Source organism: Carcharodon carcharias, chromosome 21 (genome assembly GCF_017639515.1).
Source record: "Carcharodon carcharias isolate sCarCar2 chromosome 21, sCarCar2.pri, whole genome shotgun sequence".
NCBI classification, from domain to species: Eukaryota; Metazoa; Chordata; class Chondrichthyes; order Lamniformes; family Lamnidae; genus Carcharodon; species Carcharodon carcharias.
Genome location: NC_054487.1, coordinates 33,345,284 through 33,364,440, shown reverse-complemented (window position 1 = coordinate 33,364,440; position 19,157 = coordinate 33,345,284). Strand labels below are relative to the sequence as shown.

The following is a 19,157-nucleotide window of genomic DNA, read 5'->3' as shown; positions in this document are numbered from 1 at the left end:
AGGCATATTGTTGCAGTTGCAAGAGGAAGTAAGGAGCTTCATTTTGTGTCTAAGCACAATTAACTGAGCTGGGAGCTTGTTGACATTGTTTCCTAATGGGAACGTGCTAAGTTAAAATCTTAGCTTGATAAGCACAAATTTCACTAGCATAAAAGTAACAGAACATTTCAAAGATATTCCCTAAGTGGATTATCACCTTCCACACAAAATTAAAGAAATTGAAATTGATCTGATTGAGCGGTTGGTGGTTCTTGAATGGTTTTGTCTGACTACATTTATCTTCTGTCAGAGCAAAATGTTGCTAATGTCACTTCGTGGGTCTTTTTGAGTAGCAAAGTAAAGATGAGAGTAACCGGAATTTGCTATCTTCCACACAAATATAGGAATTATTAAGTACACATGCCTCATTAGTTCTACAGCTCTTTGTTTTTACTGAGTAATATTACCAGAGCCCAGTGTGTTTTCCCTGCATGTGAAGCTGCTGTGATGTTTCTGTCCATTTCTTATCCCTCAGTTGAAACTATCTGCCCTGCTTTTATTTAAACTTGGAACTGGTGTGATTCTGTTTTCCTTCAAATAATTATAGGTAAGAGGTGTTAGTCGGACTAAGATTTTAACATTTCTTTTTCCAAAAATTATCTTTATTCATAAAATTTGTAAAGTTACATTACATAACAGTTCACATTTGACATTATATACATGCAATACAGATCAGTTTCTTTCAATACACTACATGAGGCACAACACTACACTTGCCATTATAGATTATATTTATATATACATTTACATTCGCTATCAAACGGCAGGTGATTTTTGCTAGGCTGACCAAATCCACAAGGGAAACTTGACCACGCTATCACAACGGTTTTGCAATTTGTATTTATTACGAGAAGGTTTGTGCATTGAATTCAGAAGTAATGAATCCACTAACACCTTTAGAGATTTTAAAAATTAAATTAAAACATTTATTAGTAAAAGAAAAGAATGAAAACACATACACAAGATTACAGTTACACCTTTTACTTAATATTAAAACAAATCCCAAAATTCCTAATTAATCTGACTCCTAACTACACACTCCCTTTAAGGCAACAGCCCAAAATAGATATTAAATGTAGAGAGGCAATCCAGCAGGTTTACCACAGCACTCACTCGACAATGGAATTCCAAAGGCTTTTTAACCCAATTTTGGCTATTGGAACAGCAGTCTTTTGCAGAATGGCTAGAGGCTGTTTCCCCAAGTTTGTTTCACATGGTGTATCTTTTAGATCTTACACAGTCACCCCTCATACAACCTTCCATCCTTCTTTAAATATATTCCTTCCTCTTTAACCTGTAAATCCCGTTGTTTCCATATTTCTTTGGAATTTATTTTTATCATACTATAAAAATTTTTCATGTTGTCAATATGGCCTTTTCCTTTTGGGAAAATAAACATAATAACATTGCTCTATTTATCCTGTCAGTTGTAAAACTTTATCATGTTTCTTTGAAAACCAAACATCTCTCCACTTACCTTAAAATGCAAATTTCATTCACACGCTATCTACTGACTTTACCCTAGCACACTCATTTCAATTCAAGGGCATTTCAAATACCCTTTTTACACCTAAAATCTTTTGATAATTTCAACCTTGCAGTCTATCCAACTCTAATTCAATTAATTCAGCTATACAGACAGAACCATCCACACGCCCACAAACATGAGCCTACTTTACAATATCCCACAATAATAATATGAAAAATATGGTAGCTTTGTGACATATTTCATGTCAAACATTCATACAACCCAAAGAGTTTTTTATACGGGTCCCAGACCCTCGGTTGGAGGGCCTTAGATAGTGGTCTTCCCCCAATTTCCCTTTGCATAACTCGCCCAAAACTTTAGTGCGTCCCTCGGCATGCATTTCTGACCTTGGCATGTGCCGGTCTGCAATACCCAGTCATTGGTAGCTCTTTGCACTGGCAGACCAAAGGGCATATTTCACTGAATTGATGGTCCTGCAGCATTAGTTGATGTTTAGCTCAATATGCAGCCCCGGAAACAGCCTGTAGAGCACTGTTCAAGAAGAACCTCGACACAAACCACTATCTCTTTCCAGATGTGCTTTGCAAATGCACGTTCCTGAAGGAGGTCGGTGATGGTCTCTTCTCACCACAGCCACCTCAATGGCAGGTGCAGTAGCACTGAGAGTCTGGGTGTGCAAGAAGGATCTGACTGTCTGCTCATGGAACTATCCAACCAGATCTACCATCTTCTTTTCCTGCTGGGCCTGAAGAACATTATGTGCTGACCAAAGCCTGATGGACTCGTGGTCAAAGGTGTATTTTCCATGAACAACAGGTGGTACGGCGCAGTCCAACTGAATGGAGCATTCCATGGCAATGTGGCCAGACACATCTTTCACAACACCGAGAACAGAGAACCTCAGCACATAGTAACACTTGGTGTTTGCATATCATGGATCTATGCACAGCTTGGTGCAATCAGTAGCTGTGAAGATAATCATGCTCATGAACTTCTATGCATCTGGATTCCTTCCAGCTGGAGCTAGAAGTATTTGCAGCATCTCACAGTTTGTCATCTACTGTTGTGGAAGGGAATTTACTACTGCTTTCTATTCAAAGAGATCTGACAATATTTCATTTTCACTTGCCAGAGTGCAGTTGGCACAGCAAGCATGTGCCTTTGAGAGCATTGAAGAATTTCCCTGTTAGTGGATTCTATTGACTATATGCAAGTCGCTTTATGGACACCACATTTCACTTGAGATGTAACACAACCAAAGGGATTCTCTGCCTCAATGTCCATTTGGTGTGCAACTTTATACAATGAATTATGCAGGTCCATGCCTGGTAGCCTACCAACAGTCATGATGCCTTCTGTCAGTAGTTGTTCATGGTTCCATCTGCATTCAAGCAACCACAACAAAGGAAAGCGTGGCTATTAGAAAACAAGGGCTATCTGGTGATCACTTGTCTGATGATTCCAGTACTCAACCCCCATATACATGGACAGCATGCAATGAAAGCCATCCTGCTACATGAAATATGATGGAGCAGGTCATTGGCATGCTGAAACAATGTTTCTGCTGTCTGGACTGCTCTTGAGAGAACCCTTCACTAGTCTGCAGAGTGAATGTCAGGATTTGCTACTCTATGTGCTGCAGAACCTCATAAGGGGACAGCCCTTGCTACCAGCTATGAGGAACAGGAGGAGAAAGGAGGGAGGAGCAACCTAGATATCCCCATTCTGGCTAGTCTTTCTGTGTACCACTCATTCAACAACCTAATTTTCTATGCATTAACATTTGTCACTGATCATGGTATCATCTGCTTGACCATAATTCAAAAAAACAAAAGCAACATTAAATAAACATTCCAAGCCAAAGTTAATAACAAAATTGTGTCATATAGTACAAGTATAAACTGATCAATCATCTTGTGCATGACTTCCATGTGCATTTTCCTGTCCTAATGTTCCCATGCTGTGCGACCCCAGTGGCTACCCAGCATGGGTAGCAGCAGTCTGGACTGGCTGGCTGATGGGCAATAGGCAAAGTGGCAGAGGTGGGAGGATGAATACTGTCTGAGAAAGGACAACAGATTAATTCTCTAGCAAAGAATCTCAGCAATTCTTGTAATCTGTTGAAGGACAGATTGCTGGACTGCTGTGACACTCTGCAATCTGCTTTGCACACTGGTATCCACAGCTGCTCTTGCATGAGAGCAGTTTGAGTTTGCATGGCAGAGGTCTGAGCTTTTACTGAAATTGGATAGTTTCTACTTGTGCTGCAATGAAAGCTGAGACATCAGCAATTGAACACTGCATCATGATTGAATCCTCATCTGCTAGTGAAGTTGTCCACCACTTGCATGCTGGAAAGGATGGGACCCAAGCTCTGCAAAAGGACATATGCAAATTTGGTGCCAGACTTCTCCAGGCTCCTTGACATTGTACATAAGATTTCTGCCAAGTCTGCCAATGTGCCAAGTATTTCATTACGCATATGCATTAGCACCCATTGAGGTACTCATCCATGTCCTCTGCGACAGAGCCTGTATGTGATCACGCCCTCTGTGGATCTGGCACCTGTGTGACTCTTATCCTGCATGTAGGCCACTCATGTCTATTGACCACCAGATGTCTATCCCCATCTCTAAGTTAAGCATGCAGTACCTGGTTTGGTGTTTGCAAGTATGAGGTCAAGAGACGGGGGAGAAATTTCCCCCATCAGGGAGGTAGTGCAGGAGCGGGCACAGGCGGGCCCTCGTCCAATCAGAGCCACCATGTTACATGGGCGGGCCAATTAAGGCCCGCCCCAATGTGACATCCATCAGGAAGCGCTATGCACCCCCTGTGCGGGTGGGGGGGAGGTGGGGAGATCCCTCAGCCGAGAGTGCGATCCTTTGCGCATTTACGTGAAAGAGCGCACTCATCTCCCTGAGGCTAAGTGCTACCTTAGAGAGATCGACGCCAAATTCAAAAATGGTGCAGATGCAACAATAAAATGTCTCTAACCTGTCCCCACTCATGTGACACTGCCACATGAGTGGAAACATGTCCATCCTTTAAAGCATACATTGTTAAAATTTTAAAAACCCTCATGAAACCTCATCCTGCCTGTGGATGAGGTTTCACGCTTTTTCTGAAGCCCATTAATGGCAGTCCATTAATTATCTCAATTACTTTTTAAGTGGCCTCAAGAGGCCATTGACAGGTCAGTGGGTGCACAATTGATTCGGCTGCGACCCCACTGACCTGAAAATTGAAATGACGTCATTTTACACGCCGGCGATCAGGCCCCGCCCCTTGCTCGCCGACCTAAAGGTCCTGGCCATGGTGTTTCTTCATCTGTTCCCTATGTTACTCTTCCACCACTGCCTGATCAGGTGGCAATTCTAGGGTAACTGAAAGGAGAAAGGTACAAGGTCGTGGGAGGAGAAGAGGTACATGCTTACACCACCTGCAGCATGTAATGAGAGGAGATTGTGGGATGTGAGAAGGAGGATTTGAGGGTATGATTATCTTCTATAGTTCCAGTCCCACCACTTGCTCTTGCCCTTGGAGATGCCCACTCTAATAATGGTCGGCACTATCTCCCCCATAGAGGTGAAGGCATACACCATGCCTGCCCCCATGCTTGCTGCCTCTGGTTGTATACCATTTTGTCCTGCAAGAAAGAGGGAAGTGTATCAGTGAGTGTGGCGCAATATATTTGGGTAATGTGGCTGTCATGGTTGAATAGCTGGCAGTGTGCGCATCACAATCCCCATGCATATTTTTAAGGGTTATCAAATTTCATAGGCATAGTTTGTTGTCATGTACGCATTAGAAATACTTCAAAGAATGATTCCCTTCTCTTTATGAAAGCTTTCTGGTAAAATAGTGAAAATCTGGACAGAGACTTCAAAAACAAGTTGAATAAGACCATAAGACATAGGAGCAGAAATTAGAACATTCAGCCCATCGAGTCTGCTCCGCCATTCAATCATGGCTGATAAGTTTCTCAACCCCATTCTCCCGCCTTCTCCCCCTAACCTTTGATCCCCTTACCAATCAAGAACCTATCTATTTCAGTCTCAAATACACTCAATGACCTGGCCTCCACAGCCTTCTGTGGCAATGAATTCCATAGATTAACCACTCTCTGGCTAAAGAAGTTTCTCCTCATCTCTGTTCTAAAAGGTCTTCCCTTTACTCTGAGGCTGTGCCCTTGGGTCCTAGTCTCTCCTACTAATGGAAACATCTTCCCCACATTCACTCTATCCAGGTCTTTCAGTATTCTGTAAGTTTCAATCAGAAACCTCTCATCCTTCTAACCTCCATCGAGTATAGACCCAGAGTCCTCAAAAGTTCCTCATATGTTAAGCCTTTCATTCCTGGAATCATTCTCGTGAACCTCGCCTGGACCCTCTCTAGGGGCAGCATATCCTTCCTGAGATATGGGGGCCCAAAATTGCTCACAATATTCTAAATGTGGTCTGACCAGAGCCTTATAAAGCCTCAGCAGCACATCCCTGCTTTTATATTCTAGTCCTCTCGAAATAAATGCCAACATTGCATTTGCCTTCCTAACTACCGACTCAACCTGCAAGTTAACCCTAAGAGAATCCTGGACTAGGACTCCCAAGTCCCTTTGCACTCCAGATTTCTGAATTCTCTCCCCATTTAGAAAATAGTCTATGCCTCTATTCTTCCTACCAAAGTACATGACCTCACACTTCCCCACGTTGTATTCTATCTGCCATTTCTTTGCCCATTCTCCTAACCTGTCCAAATCCTTCTGCAGCCTCCCCGCCTCCTCAACACTACCTGTCCCTCCACCTATCTTTGTATAATCTGCAAACTTAGCCAGGATGCCCTCGGTTCCTTCATCTAGATCATTAATGTATAAAGTGAAAAGTTGTGTCCCAACACTGACCCCTGTGGAACTCCACTAGTCACCGGCCACCATCCTGAGAAGGACCCCCTTATCCCCACTCTCTGCCTCTCTTGAACTTTGGGGATGTCACTCGTGTCTTCTACTGTGAAGACTGACTGATTTCTATCATACAATGATCTCCAGCTCCACCTGTAGGATATGAATAGTACTTGTTCTTTTTTGGAAAGTTACTGTAGCCAGGTTTTAAATTTAGGCCTATTTACTGAGGTGTGCAGCCCCTTAACAACAAGGTTCAGCCTGGCTGCATGCTACAATCATGATAATGAGCAGGCAGCACACAGTTGTCCTGCCACTTTCATCTGAAAGAACAGGTGTGGGTCGAAATATTGCTCTAAACAATTGTTCAAATAGGTGTAAAACGATAATTGTGAAAGTACAGACTAGCTTGATTATCTCCTCCTTCTCTGACACATGCTCAGTTTCTAGTTGGGCCAGTGGAATAATAATTGAGTGTGGGGCTGCCAAGATGCTTTTTACTTTAGCTTGCCCTCTACCTCAACTGAGACTTGCTAAATTTAATACAGAAGCACTTTACCTTTCATCACAGATGCTGCCTGGCTTGCTGTGTTTTTTCAATTTTTTCTGATTTAATTTAGAATTTCCATTACCTGCAGTATTTGGTTTTAACATGAAAGATACTAAATGTGTGTGTGCGTGTGATTTTTTTAATGTATATTGGCTGAATTTTCCCCTTGTTGGGGGGGGAAGATGATGGGCAGGAGCGCTTCTGATTGGCGCCCCCAATCGGAGGTGCGGCGCCATTTTACATGGGCGGGCCAATTAAGGCCCGCCCAGCGTGACATCAATAGGGAAGCGCTATGCGCTCCCTGTGCGGGCGGGGAGGATTCCTAAAATCAAAACTACGCTCTTTTGCGCATGCGCACAAAAGAGCACAGTCATCTCCCTTAGGCTAAGTGCAGCCTCAGGGAGATAGACTCCAAATGTGAAAAAGCTCAATATTTTTAAAAAATTCCCTAACATATCCCCTCATGTGACAAAAAGGGGACATATTAGGGAAATTTTATTTTTCTATTTTGAGCTTTTTCACATTTGGAGCCGATCTCCCTGAGGATACACATAGCCTCAGGGAGATGACTGCGCTCTTTTGTGCGCATGTGCGAAAGAGCATACTCTCCATATTCGGAATTCCCCCCGCCCGCACAGGGAGTGCATAGCGCTTCCCTGCTGACGTCACGCTGGGCAGGCCTTAATTGGCCCGCCCATGTAAAATGGCACCGCACCTCCGATCGAGTGGAGACAACATGAGTTGGGACATGTTCATAATTTCCAAAAAAACTTATTTAAAATTTTAAAAACCCTACATGAAGCCTCATCCTGTCCGTGGATGAGGTTTTGTGCTTTTTCTAGTTCGCGCCGGGGCTCCTAGCCTGCCGGCCAACCTTAAGGTTGGACGGGCAGGTCTACTAATTACTTTAGTTAGGTCGGCGGGTGCGCAGCTGATTTTGCTGCGCCCCCGCCTTCCTGAAAATTTAAATGGGGCACGGTGACGTCAGGAATTCCACCCGATGTCACCGCGCGTCATTTTACACGTCGGCGAGCAGGTCTCGCCCCAGCTTGCCGACAATAAAATCCGGCCCTATGTGTATGATAATGTATAAATGCAGGAACTAACAAATATTAGATTTTAAAGTTAATTTTAAACACTAGCCAAAAGATTTGAAGGGAAGAGTCATTTCTGACAAAATTAATCTTTATGATACTAAATGAAGAATGTGTGTTATGTTTGTAATGTAATGTTAGTCTCTTTAGTGTTTGAGTTAAAATGTGGAATAAAATGCCTGCAAGTCTGTTTCAGGGGTCCAATAAGTACAGATGACATCAAAAGTCAGAATGTACTTGATGCATTCATTATATTTTACAATTTACATTTGTACAGAAGTTTATGTTCAGTCTCTGACAGAAAACAAGACTGCATCCAGGCAGACACTTGAAGGCACTATACAAAGAGATGACTATTTGTTGGCATTTCTTGGGCATATTTCTGCCAACCTTGTAAGCCAAATGCATTTAAAAGGGAATATGTTCAGATTTTGTTATATTATTACATAGAGGAAAGTTTTCCTCATCAGCAAGTATCTGGAGTGTTTGATCGTATTGTTTAATTGCAGCTCTGACCAGGACAAAGAGGAATGGATAAAGGTAAGAACTGTACACATTGTTTTAGATAACTTGCATCTTGACATTTTGAATCAGGGATGAAATAAGTTCTCAAATGTCACTGGTAGTCAGAATTTTCTTATAAGCAAGATATTAATAATTTTATTCAATAAAAAGATGACTTTGGAATTAAATATTCTCACCTCCCACTAGACCTGTTGCCAATGATTTTCAATCTGTGACCCACTCGCCTGAGGGAATATTTTTTCCCTACTCTGTGAAACATTTTGTCATCTTTCTATTAGTTCACCTTGTAATCTTCTTTGTTCCAAGAAAAACAGTCCTAACTTTTCCAATTTCTCTTTGTATCTAAAGTCCAATGCCTAGTAGCATGTTGGTAAATCATCTCTGTACCTTTTTCTCAGGCCTTTACATCTTTCCTGTGTGTGATGCCCAAAATTATGCACAATATTGCAGCTGAGATCTAACCATTGATTAAAGTTCTAGTGTGATTGCTTTGCTTTTATATTCTATTCCTCTATTTATAAACCCAAGTAATTGAAAGGTGTTTTAACCTTTTTATCAACTAGTTCTGCACCTTGTAAGGATTTGTGTAAATCGACACCAATAGCCTGCTACTTCTCTCCACTTTTCAAAATTATGTAATTGATAGGATGTTGCCTTTCCATATTAGTCCTGCTAAAGTGCATCTCTTCCTGCACACTGAACTCTATCTGCCATACTTCTACACATTTCACCATCCTGTCTGTTAACCTGAAGCCCATAACTATATTCTCATCATGATTTTCTACTTTGCCAAGTTTTGTATCATTTAAAAAATTTATAATGGAGCTTCCTACACCTGAGTCATTTATAAAAATTGCATAGTAATAAATCTAAAATTTACCATTGAGGAATACCACTGCAAACCACCTCCCAGTTTGAAAACGTCCACTCACAACTACCATCTTTTGCTTCCTGTAACTGAGCTACTTTTGTTTCAATGCCTTCACTGTTCATTGAGGATCATGGAAGCCCATGGAATTAATTAGCCTCCTTTGTGGTGCTTTGTTGAATGACTTCCAAACATCCTTATATACAACCTCTACTACACTATCATGATCAGTCTTCCCTGTTACAATTGTTTGTATTTGTTGCAAGAATAAAAAAGAGCTTATATTAAAATATTTGAGCTCATAAATATGAGTGTATGCATCCCTGTGGTGTGAAATATTTTCCCTTTTTCAATAATAACTGTTATTGAAGGACTCAGAGGAGAGTTGCTGGTTAATATTTCTAGTCCGCACATGAACCATCCTCATGATTTCTAAGTGAGACTCATAATTCATAATGATTATTTCACTGTAAGCTCACTGCATAGAGCACCTATCATTAGAAACTGTGTTCATACTGCCTGAGGCTCATCTCCTTTATCCTTTATAGCCAATAGGAAAGTATAATTTTTTGTCTTGCCTCAAGTTTTGGGCTGCACTCAATGCCAGAGTCTGAAAAGTGCTGAGTCGTGAGGAGACAGGTTCCATAGCTACGTTTTCTCTTACGTAGCAAAAGAGATTAAGCTGGCAATATATAATGAGAAACTTGAGCATTTCATACAATGATCTGAATCCTGAGATTGTGTAATATCCTTTGTTAAACAGGCAACTACCTATTAAACTGTCATAATTTCTTTGTTTATAATTTGCACCCTTTTAAGTGGATACATAGGCCTTAAATCAAATAAACCTGTGATAAAACATTGCACACTTTATGAAATTAATTTATGTTGGATGCACTTACTCCCAGGGTGTCTTTTCCATAGTGCTTGGATTTATTGGGTTAGAATACTTTGAGTTACAATATCACACTACTTGGGATTATTGGATAACTTTCAATTTGTTCACCTCACCAGATGGTAGAATACCATTTCATTGACCTAACTTGGCATAATGCACACATCAGATAACAACTTAACTCCAGATAAGGTAAATTTCTATCAATTTGCACACACTTTTTTTCTTTTAAAAAAAACCCCCAGAAACTCACTTAGTTGTGATCCCATTACATCAGAATGGACTTGATAAACTTAAATGGAGCATTTGCATGGCTCATGAGTGCAAACATCACTTGAACCTAACCTCTTGTGTACAACTGTTCATGCCAGCTGGAAACTTTGGCATTTGCCTGTGGGATGGTTGCTCAGGCCATGCTCCCATTACCTTATTGGTCCCCTAAGCAAGAGGTCCTGCAACTAGTCTTTTGTGGTGGTTGGTACTCTCCACTCAATTATTTACCAGTTGCCTTGACTGGATTGTTACTATTGAGACTGACAACCTCTGCCACAGGGAACATTGGCTTGGCATTCTGCCCATCATTTACCTAATAAGGGGAAATGGAAAGCTTTAACTCTTATAATGCATCTTAACTGAGTCTCTGCAGTTTCCATAGCCACTCGATCAGTATCCTACTGAAGTTGCTGTGAATATTTCGTAGAATATCTGTGGAATTTGAAGGCTCAAATTTTTTGCAAAATATAAAAATTAACTCTTGAGATTATCTTGAGATTTATAAGTTAACTAAACATTGGAATGCCAGTGGGCCATATTATTTTACATCATCTAAACCCTTAATGCTACTGAACTCAGTATTTGTTCTGAGGCATCTGTAATAGCAAAATTATTCTATATTTTAAATCTACAATCCATTTTCACAGAATCGGGTTGCAGCATGATGGATGGAGGTATTTTGCATACCCAGTGATTGATTTTATTAAATATTTAATTGCATGTAATAGGTTATATATAAACCTGGCTAGCAGTACCAACAGTAATACATCATACAAGAATCTGGAAGGTTTGCGTTTACTGATTTCCTTTCCAAACTTATCTGTACAAGCCTGTATTTTTTTCCTTGATTACTGGACAACTTCTGGTACTAAGCATTGAGATGCTACAGCCTTGGCTGTATATTACTAACTGGTTCAGATCAGTAACTCCATCTTGTTCCTGACCAATAGTGCTGCAGTTTTCAGTTCTAGCACTCGTCAGGTTATGAATCTTATTACCATTGGTAAAGAATTTTGGTTTTACTGGATAAGAGCTTGTTACCTCATTCACATTTTCTAGCAGGAATGAAGGAGATATTTAGAAAGCCAATCACAAGTTTCACAAATACAGTCTAGATGTTATCCAGCTGGTTGGCAATGCAAGAAGTTAGTCATATACTTGTATTAATTCATGTATGCTCTACCTAAAGGCAGGAGCTTGGCTCATTGTCTCCTGATGCTTCATCCAGAGCAGTTCTTGGCAGTTTTTTGTCAGTAATGGTTTGCCATTGCCTTCCTTTCTCAGGGGCAGAGTTAGGAGGCAGGTCCCAAATCTGCCTCATCTAGAACAGGATTTGAACCCACACTGTTAGCATCATTCTGAATGACATGCTTAACCGACCTAGCTACTTCTTATATACTTGGGTCTAATAGTAGTATAGAAGTCTGTTATACCTGAGGAAAAACAACGGACTGTTTTGCCTTGTTGGATGGAGTGTTTCATCGATTATTGTAAGAACGTTGCCGAATACAGCAGAAAAATATTGTCCATGATCCAGATTTTTTTTTAAATGATCTGGCTCTTTGAGGCACAAAACTACACAGTATTTAGCATTGCACTGGTATTTTGAAATTGTTTATGTGGTCTCTGTAAATCTTCCTTAGACGGAAAGGCTTAGAAATTTTTACAATCTAGTCTTGCAATGGAGGCCTCAAACGGTATGTAAAGGTTAGTTAGCCTCCAATACCAGGATAAAGTAACTCTACACCGACTGCTCTGTATGGCCTGGTACAACCCCATGTCTTGAATTAACCTGTTAAGTCATTAAGAAGCTGCATTTTTTGGCTGGTTAATCTACATGGCTTAGTCTGTACTATTTTTTTTAGAATATTACTTTTTTTTTGCTTTTCTTATAGGCTCTAAAGAGCACAATACAAGATTTTAATCAGAAAAATGAAACATTCAGATCTGCAATAGCCAAGGAAGGAGACGACCAGGGTCCGGAGGTTTCGGTAAATTCCACGACATTCAGTAGTTCACTGACACTGTCATTTCAATTTTTATGCTGAATTAGATGAAATACACAATAAAGAACACATTTAATAAACTTTTATCATTGGTGTTTTTCCCTTGACTTCCATATCATGATTGTGATGTTTCTGTATTTAAGAAGAATTATTTGGGACTTTATGCAAAAGTATTGCATCTTGATTTTCATATTCTATTTTTAATGAGTACTCATATTTTGTGTAGCAACACCTCTTGCTTTCATATGATAAGAGTTTAATTTTGAAATGAGTATGACGTTGTGGGGTAGGATTTACACCAACATTGAGAAATCACAGTGAAATGTATTCACGACTTTTAGCAGAGGTAAAAAGGACATTCCTGTCCTTAAAACTGAAATTAAACTGAGGTAAACATGAGTCATGTCATAAATAAATTCACAACTCAAGAAGAAAGCATTGTCTTTTAAGGAGGACAGTATTTTTATCCCTCTTGCAACATAATTCTCTCCATCTAATATCCTGCTGTTTTTTGTTTGCCACATGCTGAGCTTTCCTGAAATCTGTGCCTCTGATCTAAGTAATTAACAAGTGACATTCAAAACCATCTTTATATCCATTATTGTATATGTGCCAACTGACATTAGAACACAAGGCCAGAATGAAATTTGGCTTACGTTTGACATTGGCATGAGTGCTCCATTATTACTGATTTCAGTGGAAAAAGGAAGCCCTGACACACGGTACTTTATTCATGTAACAAGCAGAAAGAGTTGGAGACATGAAAATGAATTTAAATCCAAGCCTTCATTCACTCAGTTATACTAGCAATAAAACAGGGTCTATATTAAAAATGACTGAAATATAGTTTTTATATCTTTAATGATTCTCAAAACAAACGTGCTGTTTGGAGGAAACCAATATGCTAATCAACTGACAGTGAGGGGAGCACACCAGTTTGGTTTATAAATAATGTTCATACACTATCTGACTGGCTTTTCCAGTTTTTTTTTTTCAAATGACTTTTTCTTCTTTCTCTACCAACCCAAAGACTGCAGAACTGGGAATGAGGGCACCGAAATGGATCCGTGACAATGAAGTTACTTTATGTATGAAATGTAAGGAACCCTTCAATGCGCTGACCAGGCGAAGACATCATTGCCGTGCTTGTGGATACGTAAGTGGAATGGGAGATTCAAAGTGCTTGCAATGTATGTTTGTCACTATTGGATCTATCGATACCTGCAATAATTTGGAAAATACACTAGTTTTATAAAGTGAGCAGATTTCTTATCATTCAACGATCCTACACCCAACATTCAAGCTGACCCAATCTTAACTTGATTCTGACAATCATTTTTTTTGGCTCAACATCATAAAGATCAAAAAATCACCCCCATGGAGTCCCCTATGTTCCACCTGCATGGGTTAAGAACATAAGAGGTAGAGGTAGGCCTCAAGTCTGCTATGCTATTCAGTAAGACAAAGGTTGAACTTGTACGTCAATTCCACTTTCCTGATCAGTCCCCTTACTGTTAGGTTTTTGGACAGTAAGTGAATCATTCAATCTGAGTCTTGAACATATTAAATGAGTGAGCATCCATTGCCTTTTGGAGTAGAGAATTCTAAAGATTAATAGCCCTCTGAAGAAATTTCTCATCTCAGTCCTAAATGGCCTTATCCTGAAACAATGAATCCTAGATCCAGATCCTACAGCCAGGGAAAACAGTCTTTCAGCAACTAACCTCACAAGTCCTCTCAGAGTATATGGGTGCAAAATTGGACCCGGTATTCTTGGAGCAGGCACTACAGAAGCTGGAGGTCCTCCATGTCGGACACGCTGCGCCTCCAACCACTTCAATGTATCCCATTTGGCAGCTCTTTCTGGGAAGAACACTCGCACTGAAGTGCACTGCGTGCACCTGAAATTTCCCAGCTCTCAGATTATTACATCAAACAATTGTACACTTTACAAACTTGGACCATGCAGGTCCACTGAACATACTTGTTCGTTACTTGCCAAAGAACGTTTGTAAAGCTGCAAGAAGGAGAGGGACACACCACTAACATTAATTAAAGGGCCAAGCACTTGCAGGGAAGTTGATTTAGACTAATTCATGCTATTGCAAAATTTCTGGAAGTACCCTGGAGCATTTTTAGAGTGGTGAGTTATAGGATTGGGCAGAGAATGTTGCTGCATCTTCCCAGGGAGGGTAGAGGATTTGGTGACACAGGCTGCAACAGGCGTGAAGACTGTATCTATGAGGTCTGTAACATGACAGCAGCCTGACAGGCAGATGCTGCTGTGAGGGGAAGCTTTGCACAACTTGCAATGTTAGAGCCAGTCTCCTTCAGGCTCCTTGACAGCAACAGAAAGCTGTCTGGCAGGCCAACGCACCCAGCATCTCTGTGTGCATGCCCATCACTGCTCTTCCCTGTGCTGCCCCATCGAAGTCCTCATCTGAGTCCCTTGTAGCAGAATTAATTTGCAACCTATTCCTCCAATGATCCAGCACACAAACAACCCTTTCCCACTGGCTTGGTTGTAATCCATTCATGACCAATGACACACCACATACAGATCCCAACTCTATACTAGCCTCCAAAGTATGTGCAGTGCCAATATTTGAGCTGGTGACTGAGTGTGTCAGGTGTAGTGATGGAGCCCCATCATCAGTGCTGTGGTGCCTCTCTCTCTTTCGTGTTCTTTCTCACTCTCTTCCCCCGCAGCCATCCCCTAATGGCTGTGCATGTCATGCTAGATAGCAGGATAAGGGTGAGCTGGGTGTTGAGAAGGGGCATAAGGCAGGAACTTAACATCATCTCTATGTTCTCAGAAACGATGGAACACAAGTGCTATGCTGCAGCCAGTTCCATGATGCAGAAAACCACCTCCTCCATAGGGCTCAGGCGATGCAGGTGTCCTCATCCTCTATCAGTTCAGCTCTGCTCCTAATGGTTAAGAGTCAACTTGTCCAATAAGAGGGAGGCAAAACATCAGTGATTAAGTTACACTGTGTTTGGGTGATGTGCCTCCACAGCTGAATAGCTGGAGGTAGTTAGGAGCAACTGGGTGTGTGGCTGGCAAAATTAAAGTATCTGTGAGGTTGAGGTGAAGTATCTGGATGTTAAGTGTAAATCCTGAGCGCCAGGGACTATTGATGAGTGGTACATTGGTGGTGCAATGGGTTTGAGGTCCTGTTGAAGATGCATTTACTGACTTTGACTACCCACATGAGGACATTAAACTTCTTTCTGTACTGCTGCCAGCTTCTCTGGGCTGGATTCCCTGTATTGACCTTCCTGGCCACAGTTTGGCAGGTCTGAAGAAATCTTCATAGTGATACGTAGGCTAATTGTGAGTCTCTGTTGACTCTTAGAACTATTAACAAATATACAAATACTAGCTAGGAGCTGTCTCCATGCTTGCTGATACACATGGCTCTGTCCAACACTTGTCTGACCCTGGGGGCAGGTCCTGTCTCTCATATCTCTGTGTGGGTGATTTTTACTGTACTCAGTCTTACATTAACCCTATATGTGCCAGATCCTTATACTAGACCATCCCCCAAGTCTTTATTCAATGCATTTTAAGTGATTATAGTTTCCCTTCTGTCTTACATTATTATTACTATCATACATTTATACTACCCCATCTCCCCCTTTCAAGCCCTTGTGTTCATATGTTCAGGAGGCCTGAAAGCCTTATAACCCTTCCATATCTTGTTCACACTAGTGTTGGAGAAGTGGGTAGGCTCTGTTGCAGCTGGTTCTCAGTTGATTTGGAGGTTGTTCTGGCATCTGGGTATCTTCTCAGTTTTTTCTATTAAATTGTACCTCTCTTGGTTCGTCCAGCTGTTGCACTTATCGGTGGTTGCTACCCTAACTTGTTTCTTGCAGGGTGGATGAGCATTGTGCTGGTCTCCTTGCCACTCTCCTTTTTTTCATTTCTTCATCGAGTCACAATGTATGTGGAAGTTTACATTTCAAAAATGGAACCCTCATCCCACTTGTTTTACAATTTTACCCAAATTTTTGAGTACTACTTTTCCAGTTGTTTTCGAGCTTATAAATCTTTTCATCTGGCTCAGCAACTCCTCAGTTAAGCTGTGTTGTCTTTGTTTCAGAGTTATCTGCGGAACTCTTATAAGTTTGACAACTTCAGCTGAGCATTCCATTCTGTTTGGAATCTTTCTTTATGATCACTAACTGCTCCTTGGACTCTTTCAGATCGTCAATCTGTTTTGTAGAATTTCTCTTATCTGCTTTCAAAGTCTGGATTTGCTCTTCCATATTGCCTTCATGTTCAGTTTGGACTGAAGTTCAAGAAGTTCATTAGTTTTGTCTGTTAACTCTGCTTTGAAGCAACTGTTATGATACATCAGCAATTCTTTCTCCTGTTCCAGGCATTTTGTATGATACTTACTAGAGAACTCTGATGCTTAAAGTTCATCAAGTTTTAATCTTTGTTAAATTTGCTTCTACAAGTTCGTCATTAGATCGTTTCAAGTCATCTTTTTGGTGTCAGAGACATTCCAGTGTTCTCACCAGTTCTCGTTTTTCCTTTACTAACTCATATTTCATATGTGAAGGTTGGTTCTCTATGCTGATCTGTTTTTCTTTAGCAGGGCATAATTCCTCTGCACTATCCTTCAAGCTCATATTCTATAATTGCATTTCTGCCAATTGTTTCTGAGGCTCTGCACACTCTTTTGTGAGAAGTTCTACTTGCTGTTGCCATTCTAGGTTCTTAATTTTCATCTCTTCTTGTATATCTTTGGAAATGTAATGTTTTCCCAAGTTTTCTTCCAAATGTCCAACCATTTCTTCAGCTCTGTAGTCTCTTTCTTGTACCTCTTGACTTCCCCTTGGAATATAGAGCATTCCTAAATCTTCTCTGCCAACTGGTCTTCAGTTTTTTCAAGGGTGCAGTTTTTTTTGAGTGCATTTTCTGCCTATTGTTGTGCTTGGCTGTATTTCTAGTTGAGTTTTCCCAACTCCCATTTCAATTTGCCAACAATAGAATTCAGTGTTGGGATTTCCTCCTGTTACTTTGTGATGCCTCAGGAATTTGTTCAGATCTCAAACATTTGATTCATTGAAGACTTTAGTTTGTTGTGCAGTTTCAAATGTATATACTCTGGTTGAATTTTTTGTTTCAAATCTTCTAATAAGTTTTCCAATCTTATTTCATTTTCCTTTTACAGAGTTTATGTATTTTGGACTTCATCAGATGGCTTTCCTTCATTCATAGTCAGCTGCTCCCTCCATACTTCCAAACCTCTTGTTGCAGTTTGGGGGTTTCCAAAAAGAGAGATTTTTGGGACTCCCAGGGATTTTCTATCCCTCTTTTTAAGCTCTGTGTGCTCCCATGACTCGAAGGTTAAAGAAATTTGCAAAGGATTTTAATATTTCATCAAAGTTGGTTGAGGATTCACCTGTTTCGTGCATAAGGATTACTTCATCCGCAAATATACCAAATGAGTATAAAAACATATTAATGTGTACTTTTTCTGATTTCTGAGTTAATCCTGATATACTCCTAATCTAAAAGTTTTCTTCTCCAAGATACCCAATTTTGGGTCTGATTTGGCCCTTGCCTTAAGTCTAAGTTGGTCTGGAAGAGTGGAATTCTGTTCAATGGTTTAAAATTTAAAAGTGTAGGTTCTGCTTTAAGAAATTCCTGAATTTCAAGATGGAATTACCGTTCACTTGGAGACAAAGGGATATCCTGCACTTGCTGGTTGGCGGGCTCTGCTACAATGGCGATCACGCCAAGGCTGGGGAAAAAAAATCAACAATGGCTGCCTTGATCAACTGCCTGCAGAGTTCTCTTGCTCAGCATTTTACTTTAAAGTCCTGAGTTTGTTGAATCCTGGCTTTTGCTTGCTCTCAGCTGAGGTTAGATATTGCGATTTTCCTGGATTATTTAATCAATTACTTTTTCCATTTTGGCGCGAGCTCGGATGCTGACTTGGGGATTGGGTTTTTTTTTCAAACTGCATTTCTGAGTCTTAGTTATTTAAAGATTTCCCTGGACTTGCTGTAGCCTGGAGTTTTAAAAGTTTTAGCTCACCCCTTCTAGGTCTGCTGACTCTGCACTCTGGGATTAGAAGTGCACTTCCAAAGGAGATTCAATGGAGTCTTCTTCTGCAGTAAGGAATTTTAAATTTTGGCCCTCTGCTTCCAAGCCTTTCTTTGGAGCATTTCCTTAGCAATTTTTCTTCTGTGTCTCTGCTTCTGGAGCTTTTTTTCAGGTCCGGCTGCTTTGCTGCTTTTTTTTCTCAGTCTTCCAGCAATTTTGTTTTTCTCTGCATTATTTGCGAGGCCTTGGGCTTTTCCACAAGCTGCCACCATGTTGTAGGGTGTTGGTTATAGTTTAGTAGGTCTGAAGAAGTCGTCTTGGTCATACATAGATTAACTGTAAGTCTTTTATGACTCTTAGAACTATTTACCAATATCCAGTAAAGGGTACAAGCCAGGAGCTATCTCCATGCTTGCTGATAAACACAGTTCTGTCCAACACTGAACCGGACCCAGGGTCA

At 40.7% G+C, this 19,157-nt stretch overlaps 1 protein-coding gene across 4 annotated transcripts in view; it reads left to right on the top strand.

The window, feature by feature from the left end:
* Positions 1-19,157, top strand: part of LOC121293108 (FYVE, RhoGEF and PH domain-containing protein 4-like) — a 335,511-nt gene that overhangs the window by 297,010 nt on the left and 19,344 nt on the right. For all 4 annotated transcript variants that reach the window (XM_041215765.1, XM_041215764.1, XM_041215767.1 and 1 more), the window contains 3 exons: positions 8,576-8,606; positions 12,523-12,618; positions 13,664-13,789. In XM_041215765.1, the coding sequence (XP_041071699.1) occupies positions 8,576-8,606; positions 12,523-12,618; positions 13,664-13,789 (253 nt within the window). The remainder of the gene's footprint in view (positions 1-8,575; positions 8,607-12,522; positions 12,619-13,663; positions 13,790-19,157) is intronic.